This window comes from Xiphias gladius, chromosome 8, assembly GCF_016859285.1.
Source record: "Xiphias gladius isolate SHS-SW01 ecotype Sanya breed wild chromosome 8, ASM1685928v1, whole genome shotgun sequence".
Taxonomy (NCBI): Eukaryota; Metazoa; Chordata; class Actinopteri; order Istiophoriformes; family Xiphiidae; genus Xiphias; species Xiphias gladius.
In genome coordinates, this window is record NC_053407.1 from 30,333,873 (window position 1) to 30,344,728 (window position 10,856).

At 45.0% G+C, this 10,856-nt stretch overlaps 1 protein-coding gene across 1 annotated transcript; it reads right to left on the minus strand.

The window, feature by feature from the left end:
• Window positions 1-2,489: 2,489 nt before the first annotated feature.
• Window positions 2,490-8,483, minus strand: calml4b (calmodulin-like 4b). The gene is made up of 4 exons (XM_040132777.1): window positions 8,213-8,483; window positions 6,146-6,286; window positions 3,852-4,040; window positions 2,490-2,587 (listed from the first exon to the last, which is right to left on the minus strand). The coding sequence occupies exons 1-4, from the start codon at window positions 8,481-8,483 to the stop codon at window positions 2,490-2,492; spliced, it is 699 nt and encodes a 232-aa protein (XP_039988711.1).
• Between the last annotated feature and the right edge of the window lie 2,373 nt (window positions 8,484-10,856).

Consider the following 10,856-nt stretch of genomic DNA (forward strand, 5'->3'; position numbering starts at 1 on the left):
TCTGTAAGTTAGGATTTGAAATTTGTAAAGGAATGATTTATGGAATCACTTTGCATGACTTCATACATTCACAGGACATCGTTATATATCGCTGCTCTTAATGACTGCAGCTGTCTGAGAAATCACAGATCATCCTGCTGCTGCCGGCGTTACTGTCCTCTTGCTGTTACGGTCTGTTTGGCCACGTTCTGGATCGGGTCTAGTCACCCTCATCTCTACTCAGATCCGGTCTCCTTTTTAGGATAGTACTTCATGCGCGTCCGGTTCGGGCACATTTTTGGCGCAGGTCTAACGCCAATACCTTTATTACATATGCCCCCAACATTGTGAGCTCACCAACCTGGCTCTGAATCAAGTCTTTGCCTCGGGAAGAACAGGGTAGACCGGTTCTTTCGATTGCTCGTTTAATTAGCAATTTATATCCTCCGCTGCTCAGCTCATGTTCAGGTGGAAAGCGTTGATTAGACTGTCACTCACAACCGTTTCTGCCTTCTCACCAAAAAGACGCACTCAGCATCTTCTAGTTTTAGTTACTTAAAGGTTTAGCTACTTGCAAACGTTGAAAGTGGAACTTAATTACGTTCCACAAAGTATTCGGATTCAGTTCTGGATTCGGGCTGACCCCCACCTTACTCAGATATCTAGATCGGTGGATCTTTATTTGTTGGAACTGAAAGACAAACAGCAGCAAAACAGGAATTTCTGCAAAGCAGCTGTGGATTATGGTTTTAACTCACAATCGGTATTCTTCCAATATTAGTCTGACTCAGTGACCGGATCCCCATAATTTTACAAAAGGATGCGTCAGTGAGTTGAGTATGAGACGAGTTCAGTCAAACCGACTGTGAAGTCAAATGCGGCATACAGCCTGGCTGAGTGTAATGATGAGCGAATGAACGCTGTTTGTGGGGGAAGTGCTCGATAATCAGCCGGCTCCTGAGAAACACGTCACTCAATGTGAATAGCAATCACAGCAGCGGAGCACACACTCGCAGATAGAGGCAGACCCGGCTGCTCCGGAGGGTCCAAAGACATCAGACCAGAAGGGAGAGCGAACGTCCCTCAGAAACAGGTTCAGACCAGCTCCAGAGGGCTCAGGCACAAAAAGGAGACAGAGAAACATATTTGTGAATCCATGTTCTCCTTGAGACCATAAGAGATGTCACTGTGAATTACTAGAGGAAGGTTCCGGTGCTTTGTATCCTCACTGCAGCCCAGTCAAAACCCGGCTGATGGGGTTTTCCATGCGTGCAACTCCGCTAACAGGAAATGACAGGATGGTTTACAGTGAAATAATCTTCCCCTTCATAAAATGTTCCAAACTGTGTTTGCAGAGCAAATACGTCATCGTGCAGAATCAGGTTTCTGAAACCTCCGGCAGGCAGGTTGCATCTTAAAAACCCCAACAGGCCGGAAATAATCATCTGGAGAAATAATGATCTCAAATAAAACATGTCTCCTTCAATGTCAGTATGACTGATGGGAATCATGCTCCAATGCATCGCAATACTGAGGTTAAATGCTTCAAACTGCCGTTGAATTGAGCGTTGTCGAGCTTTTCCTTTCCGCGCGTCACGTACACGTGTTCGGTTCTCTATGACGGTTTAGCCACTAAAACGCTACACGGGCGATCTGTGATCCAAACGAGAGCACTTAGGGTTTAACCTCCGTGTGGCTCGGATGTTCTACATGTGGACCTACGACGTGAGGCATCCATCGTATCGGCCCGCTGCTGTGTATAAATCGGCCGAGCAGACGTGGTTGCTGGGCCCGTCGCTGCCGGGCTACATAAATAAATCCAAAACAATCAACAATTAATCAACGGTCAAAATACACAGAGAGAGGAAACAAGTACTAGACAATAGTTTTTATTAGGGATCTGTGAGATATTTAGACTGTCAGGGCTAGAACGTCTGTACAGATGTTGCCTTTTACGTCTGTGTTTGCATAAAAGGCGGCGCATTGCATTGTGGGACTGTTAGCAGCGAGTAGTGCACACACTATAGACTATAGTCACTACTCTGTTTGTTCTCCAACGCTAGAATAACATGGTGGACAGCAACTGCAGCGCACTACATAGTGAAGAGGGAGTGATTTCAGACACGGCAGTGCTAACGTCTATCGGATGTTAGATGCATCTGATGCAGATACACACGTTGTTTAATCCGTTCTTGCATTTTTCCTCTTCTGTTTTTGAGCTTGTAAAGGCTGAAAAAAATCTGTCTTCCCTCCGTGGTCGTACGTGTCTGCAAATAAAAATAAAACAAACGAAGACATACAAAAACAAATTGTACACCAGATCAACGAGTGGAGAAACCTTGACAGGTCCTCTGTGGCTGATGCTAAGCTATAATATGACCATCATTGTGGGAGGAAAGGTTCTGGCGAACTACTGCGGGAAACCAACGTCTCTCGCTTCAGGCAATAAAACCTCAAGTCTCGAGTAGCAGCTCTGTGTCTTCACAGCGGCCACGTTGTAGGTAGTGACGTCAGCGCTTTGCAGAGGAGCGTGTCACCGCTTTAGCAAACCGCTCACAGTGGACCCGTCCGTCAGCCCCAACGCCCGCCTCCTTCAGCAGCTCGTCCACTGAAAGCAGAGACACAGCTGTCAATCGGCGTTTGCTGGAACGAAGCGGTAAACGTTACTACATGCAAACGTCACGGAACAGGCCTTTTCATTCAAACCGCATTGAACCGGGTTTTTTGCTGTTCCCTCGTTCAAAGTAATGAAACCCGACTTTATTACCTATGGTGCTATACCGTTATGCATTTGCGTTTTTAATCCTCACGTGGCCGACTCCAAAATCATAAGCCGGTCTCTAGTTGTCTGGCGACGTGAACGCTCACACATCATTGTCAGGGGAGTCGTTCCCGCCTCCTGCGGTCCATCCCATTTGACCTGAACGTGGCCTTATTCAATTGTGAGGCTGCAGTGTTTTCCACTCGCTGTGGGGGACTTTTTTTTTTTTTACATTAAAATGAAACGTGGATTAATAAACGATGCGGCGACAGTTTGGGGGTCGGCTGAAAACGAATCTTGCTTCTCGTAAAATGGAAAAAACCGGACATTTAACAAAGCCGAACCCGCTCTGGCCTCACACTGACACATCGTCTAAAGATCTGTATTAGTTCTGTGGCACCTGTCTGGACGAAGAAAGTTACACCTTTGTAATTCTTATTGGTCTGTCATGTTTGGTGAACTCATGTAGTCCCAGCATTGCTCCACCACACGCCCACCTGAGCGGAGGTCTAATCGGCCGGAATGAGTGAAAACACCTGCCTGGGTGCTCCGGGCCTTCAAGTAACTAACGGTCACTTTGGGCACTTTTCCTGGTTTTTAGTGGAAACAGGCCGAACTATTCTGACCCCACCCGTAGTCTCTCTGTGTTTTCAATAAGAAAATAAGACTTTTATGTCGAGATTTCCTGCACTGCATTTCTGTAAAACAGTCTAACTCGCATTTGACTAGACTGCAACTAAGACCGGCCCCACTCAGTAGATTTTATATTTAGCATAATCTCATTAAATGTATGACGTAATGTTATTTTTACTTCTACCTGTCCTTTCTCAGCTTATCTGCAGTTATTAAAATCCCCAAAACTGGAAGATTCACTGTTTTCCACCAGACTTGGATGCAAAACCTCTTAAATTCTGTGGATGCGGAAGGGGCTTCACATAACAGGATTAAAACGAAGGAACAGGGAAAAAATAGAACAAAGATAAGTTTTCTGGCATCAGTACAAAGTAAAACCAACGGACAGGAAACCAAAGGATTTTAAACAAATAATCATAATCGAGTGACACTGAGACGACATGTGTTCAGGAGTATGCAGATGCTCTTCCTCTCTCACCCTCTTCGTCAGTCAGTTTCTCTCCCAGCCCTGTGAGTTTGGCTCGCAGTTCAGAGGCGAGGATGAAGCCTCTCTGCTCCTTGTCGGCCATCCTCAAGGCCTCCAGGATCTCCTGCTCCGGTGCCTCCTGCTGGAGCTGCCGGTGCATGATGCTCAGGAAGGTGGAGAAGTCCAGCTCTCCGCCCCGGTCTGCAGGAAGACTTTTTTTACTACGCTTACTGGAGCGATCCAATCGTGTGCAAGGTCGCCAGGAGAACAGATAAGACGAAACTGTAATTGATCTCCACAGGAGATGAAGTGAGACTGAAAATGAGGTCACTGCAGAGGGAAAAGTTACACGACTGAGTGGAGGGGGGGGGATTTAATATCACATAGTGAATAGGAAATAAGTTGTTCAAACAGTAAAGCAATGAAACAGAATGTAAAGAGCGGTGCTGTTAGATAAGCTGGTGACATTTTACACATGTTAAATAAACTCCGAATGGAAACTGTGAGCAGTTAATTACAGCTGGCACAGATTTTCCCTCCAGACTTACTTGAATATGTAGTACACAAAGATAACACGAGAGAAAGTCATATCTCAACGGCCTGGATGTATACGCACAGAAGTGCTAAGACCGCGATAAAAAATAAAATAAAACGAACACATTGCTGCCGTCAAGGAAAAAGTTGGTCTGACTTTCAGGAACTGGGAAGAAAAAGGTTTTTCAGCTCGACGTCCACTTGGTTTCGAAAAGAGTCATTGCAAACACAGAGAAGGCAAGAACAGACAACGTGTACAGTAAACAGGTTTCTTCCAGTGCATTGAGGTTAGAGCATAGAAAGTCAGCAGGAAGCTACAGATGTACTTTAAGTGTGGTAAGAGAACATCCGCTGTTATTCTAGTAGAACCTTTTCTTTTAACAGCCCGCCTCTGCAGGGCGACGGTGGTTTGGAGGGCAACATCTCAGCATCTATCGGTCGGTTTGCCCTAAAAAATGGCACAGACGTTCATGGTCCCCTGAGGATGAAGCTTCAAGAACCTGGTGATCCCTCACTTTTCATCTAGCACCACCAACAGGTCAGAGTTTCCACAACATTTACGTAGAACTCACTTTATCTGGCTCGATACTTGCCTTGGGTCTTGATTTTTTTATCCAAGTGGGCTTGATTCTTTGCTGTTTTTATTTTTTCATGTATTTAGTTTAATCTTTAATATATATATAAACTATATGACTGTGTATGACGATGGACCACCTGACACGTCCCCCATTAGTGAAGCCAGAGCATCTTGGTCGCCCCCTGGTGGCTGGCTGCGGTATAGGTCATAAACCCTGCCCCCTCCATGTTAGCGGATGGGACACGAGCTAAAAAAAATCAAAGTACACAAAGACGTTCCTGTCGTAGCTCTTATCACGCTAATGTATGTTCAAGCGTTAATTTTTCAGATGCGCTTGGTTTTAATTGGTTGATGCTATAAAAAGGGGGGTGTGACATCTTGATTGACAGCTGTAAATGATTGGGGCTTTCCACTGTTTTTAGATCTCTGTAAATTCATTATCTTTGGGTTTTAAACTGTGGAACAGACAAAGATGTCATGTTAGGTTCTGGAAAACTGTACATTTTTATACTTTTTTTCTGACATTTTATAGATGAAATGATTTAATTAATTAGCCCCAAATATATATATATATATATACAAGGTATTATATTGTGCAGATGTGGCCGGTTCTGTGTGTGAGTCGAACAGAATCTTTGTTACTGTCTGTGTAATGTACAACATCAATTTAAAGACACGTCAGATTTGTGCAATGAACGTGTGGCGAAACCCAGCGCCGCGATATGTTAGAAAAAGGCAGAGACACGTCATCAACTTGCATCTGCAGCTCTCCGATGTCCTAAAACGCAGCTAAATAAAAACCAAGTTTGGCCACAGAGCCAGCACTGTCTCTTAAACTTTATTCAGAAATTGAAGCTGACAGTTTCACGTCTGCATCATTTCATGGTTGGATTGGTCGGTTTGTAGATGTGTGTTGTAGCACCACTCACACTCTGACATTTATGTCCTAAATTTCTGACTTCAACACATTTCACAGGGTCAACTTTTGTCTCGGACAGACCAAAATCGCACAGTGTACAGGGGCAGCAGTATAGTGAGTGGAATTATTTCGTTTTTCTGGAAGCTGTTATTTGTGTTACCTGCTTTTCAACTGCACAGAGGGTCAATCAATCAATCAATTGTTGCTACTTTTACTGAAGTAAAAGATCCAAAGACATTTTCCACGGCAGACAGTCAGACAGTTGGACAGGTGTACCTATGTTGTGGCTCAGCAGGTGTCGTTGGACCTCGGAGGGGGTGGGGTTTGACCCGAGGCATCGCATCACCGTGATCAGCTCCCGGGCTTCGATCTTCCCCTTCCGCTGGCGGTCGTAAAGAGAGAAACACTCCTTAAAATCTGCAATAACAGCAACACACAAACACAGACAATCAGATTTGTTTAGCTCACCGAGGCTTGTAAGAGAAGAACAGCGCATCAAGCCCGTATTATCATGATACGCTGGGTGAGAGAGTCATGATCGGTTCAGAGAGGATTATACCCAAACGGGAGCAGAGCCGCTTTCTCAATACTTCATTACAAACAGTCTGGTGTTTGCCTGACATCACATAATCCCACCGTCCACTACCTGGTCAGCGGCAAACAGCAGACAGTCCCAGTCAGAGACCAGCCGGTGGACACAGTGGAGCATTAGGCACCTAAATAGCCAGGTGTTTCCCCGTCAGGAGCTGGTGGAGACCAAAACCAGAGCTAAAAGAGGGAGGGACTATTTGAAAACTTTGGAAACAACAAGTTAGTTGGACCTTGTATTGAGAACATTTTTTATTTTTATTTTTTCCCAAACCCTCACCGTAAACATGGAGAAACTCTGAAGTTCAATACTCAGGTCATGTGGGGACAATGGAGCGGTGTCAGTGAGAGCTGCTGATGAAGCTGTTGTTTGAGAAGTTGATATAAAACGTTTGTCAAATTTAATAGCAGATTACGATTAAGGAAGGGAGAGAACCAGTGTAGTTTTAATCTCTCCGCCATATAAGCAAACTGCATCAAATCCATCTAACGCATCAGTAGAGCTGAAACAATCAGTCAATTATTTGATTAGTTTCTCACCAGAAAATGAATGTCAACCATCATGTTTAGCGACGCTAGCTGCATGGTGCTATGGATGGAAAACGTCTCTACAACTGTTGGATGGACGGTGATGAAATGTGGTTGAGACGTTCATGTTCCCCTCAGGATGAACCGGAATGACTCTGCTGATCCTCTGACTTTTCCTCTAGCGCCACCATCAGGTCGACATTCGAATGTGTCCAATACTTTAGTTTATGACTAAATATCTGCAAACGCACGGTGATATTAGCCTTTAGCTCAAAGCAGTGCTGTGTATATATACCAAAGGTTCTCTGGTTCCAGCTTTTCAAACGTGAGGATTTTCAGCTTTTCGTGTGTTTTATATTTCACCTCTTTATACCTCTGTATTTCTTTTTGGGACTTATGTAAAGCTGCATGAATTTTCTTGTTTTTGAAAGGTGTTATACAAACAAACCTGCCTTGTGAATTAATTCATTTATTTTTGTTAATTTTTAATTAATTCGTTTTTGGACCGTTGTTCGTACAAAACAAGACATCATTACCCATCACAATTTCTCTGGGAAATTCAGACACTTAACAGACCAAAAGATTGAATCTATTCATCTAAAAGATAATCACCAGATCAATCAACAATGAAAATACTTTCAGACCTTAATGCCAGCAAACTGACGCAGTCGCTGACAGACAGACAATCACTTAACCAGTGACTACAAAGACATTTTTAGCTGTTGAACCCTACGATATCACACAAACAAACCAAAAGCCTCACAATAACTCCTCTATCCTTTCAAGCAGATAATGTGAATTTAATGTCTCCTCATTAGCCTAAAAACTGTGCTCAGATAGTGAACCTTTGTATTTAATCACATTAGTGGGGTAGAGAAGTCGGCCATCAGATTACTGTGTGAATCTGCCGAGCTTGAACGGAACAAGTGCTGCATTGTACTGAGGCAGGCGAACGGAAAAAACCCCGCTGTCTGATTAAACACCAACACTGCTGCCCCTGGCTGAGTTTGTCTGTGACGGAGAAATAATCTCATGAAAACGACTGAATTTGTTTCCCCGTGCTGCCAAAAGAAACGGTCGCACCAAAAGAGATGTATCAGCCGTCTGAAAAGTGTCTGTTTTTGTTCCACAAACAAACCCCGGAAGCAGTAAATTCACCGCAGCGCTCCTGCCAAGACTAAATTCTGTCTCCACCCCGCGGCAATGTGTCAAGTCTGAGAGTCTTACCATTGATCTGATCCTGTGTCAGGAACTTCGCCTGGGATGAAAGAGGAAAAAACAGCCTGAGTGAACAGTGGAAGAGCAGAAAGTGGGCTGCGGGTGAAATCGGAATGACGGCGTGCAGCCTCAAACGGGGCTCGGTCATTATCTCACCATTCTGGCTCGGGCGGCGGGTCTGAACTCTGCCGGCTGTTACTCGGCTCAGGAAACTGATCCAGGCCACTGTAAGATGAGGAAGGCAATGGAAGTGGATGGAGGGTCCTGGCTGGGACTCCATGTGGGGGGAAGGACAAGTACAGGACACGTCCCTCTCCTTGCCGTTAGAGCTCGGCTGCTGTCTGTGGTTCAGACATTCGTTTTCCCCAGAGGATGACCCCGCGGATTTACTTAGTTATCCGCTGAGTTTTCATCTGGCGCCATCATGAGGTGGACGTTAGCCAAGTTTCCAGATAATCAGCCAGAGAAAAAGTTAATTAATACTAGTTTCCATTCACTGCTGTTGTTCTCCAGTTGCAGAGAATTTATGCAAGAACAAACCTGTAAGTTTCTTTCTTCACAGCTACAGGCGTGTAGGTTTATGCTGCGGCTATTTGTTTTTTGGTTTTATTTTACCGTAGTAAAGTACTTAAATTTTGTTCTTCTTTGTGTAATTTTTCGTTGCATGTGTGCTTTTGCAGCGCTGGTCTGCGTCGTACGTCCTCTTTTCGTTAGGGGCCGTCCTGGAAGCTGCAGAGAGCAGCCCTGGGAATGTTTTGTTTCTTGTTTCCTCACAACCACAGTTGCTGTTGCCGCTGTTGCTCACAGGCAGTGTGGTGCCTACCGTCCACACAGCACAACACAGAGTTAGACCCACTACTCCTGAGCTGCTCAGAAGCAAGTCAACCCGGCGCAGAACAAAAAGTTGTGTATCTGTAAGGTCACAGGTTTGAACTCTGAAGCAGAAAATGTTTTTTTTCTTGACCTGAACACAGAAACAACCGGCTTCATTGCAAGTGGCTGCCCCAGACCTTTGAGCCGTGTACAGTATGTATGTACAGCGTAGCTGCATTTTTATTGAAAAGATATTGTGCTAAAAACAAATCAACAGGCAGGTGGTGTGTGTACTGTGATTCACTTCCCATTTTGATCCTGGTGTGCACAAAAACGCAGCACAAAGAATGAATGAAGTGTTGTTTCCATCCACTCCCGCTGTGTGAACACGAGCTGGTAAACATCTGGTGGAGCCGATTCTCCAGTGGCTGCCGTTAAACCACCACAGAAGAAGAGGACACGGCGGGACGAGGTCGTTAACAGAAGCTCCAGTCAGAGCTCAGACGACGGAAAACCGTGTGGAGAACGTGACAGAATCTGACGTTTCTGTCGGTTCCATGTGTTGATGTGAGGGAGGTTCCAGTCTCCTCACGGCTCCTCACGGACCCGATGGTCCCCTCTCTTCACTGGAGGCGACGAGTGGCCTTTCACAGTGTCGCGATTCATTTATTCATGAAGTCTGTTTCACTTTGCTTCGTATCCACGGATCACCTTTAGTGCCTGATAAACATTAACATGGTGGCATTGTCATCGGAACACGTTAGCATTTAGCTCAAAGCATCCCTGTGCCTATGTACACCCCCCAACGTCTACACAGACTCTTATTTTTCATGCCTTCACTTTGCCTTAATAGTAGAGTCCGGGCTTTCCTACATTACCCAGAATGCTTATCACCAAGCACCGGAGAAGGGATGCAACTCTCTAGAAAAGTGTCATCCTTCTAGTTGTATTTTTGATTTGGTTTTTATGTTTGCCAACCAGCATTGAGTATTTTTGATTGAATGCAGTTCAATGCAATTAAGTTAACTCTAAGATATTCGGTTCAGCTAATTGAAAAGGAGCCGTGTGCTGTTTGTCAGTATCTGGTTTCACTTCTTCATAAAAATATCAGGGTTTCACTGAAATCATACACCCACGACATAATAGCTTCTGAGCATCCAGTGTCAAATTTCAGGCTTACTTGGCTGTGTTGTATGTGTCGGGTGTAATTTGGGTTGATTCTGCTGAGCTAAAACGCTTTGTTCTGTCTCTCTGGAACCCCCCGTTGAGGGAACCCGGCGGTTTGAGCTGGGCTTATGAGGAGAGGGCGACAGTAGTACCGACAGGCTGTGACCGTGCCAGCTGAGAAAATTGCGTGCCCTCCCATTTTTACTCAAACCTCCCCCTCCTCATTGCACTCCGATGTATTTTCTGCCCCCGTGGGTGTAGAATCTGCTCTCCGTGCCTCTCTGATTTCTTGGTGAGTTCTGATTAACACCGCAGGGCTGAATTGAATAAACCTTAATGTTTCATATGGAAAATGTTTTTCCTTCCAAGCTGTGAATCACTCAGCGATTCGCCACACGCCTCCTCCTCAAAAAAAAAGCACCTTCACTGACCGTTAAGAGATCAACAGGCAAACAGAGAAAAGACGAATAGGAGCAGAGAAAACGGAGATCTGCTTCTCTGATGTTTGGGAGGAGGCACAGAGGAAGAAACTCCAGCTGAACTTTACAGACGGTGAGGACTTATTTAATGTTCATTTGTTCCTTCATATTCAGACCTCCGGTGCATTACGGACGGAGCAAAGTACGCCGGGACGCTGAAACAGCCCTGCGTGTTTTCTGCGGGACTGCCCGAG

Excerpts from the sequence above, each read along its gene's own strand:
- calml4b (XM_040132777.1), bottom strand. The coding sequence starts at position 8,483 with ATGGAGTCCCAGCCAGGACCCTCCATCCACTTCCATTGCCTTCCTCAT. Across the intron at positions 4,041-6,145 it reads CCTGCTGAGCCACAACATAG|ACCGGGGCGGAGAGCTGGAC; the intron begins GTACACCTGTCC and ends GTCTTCCTGCAG. Across the intron at positions 2,588-3,851 it reads GAAACTGACTGACGAAGAGG|TGGACGAGCTGCTGAAGGAG; the intron begins GTGAGAGAGGAA and ends CTCTGCTTTCAG.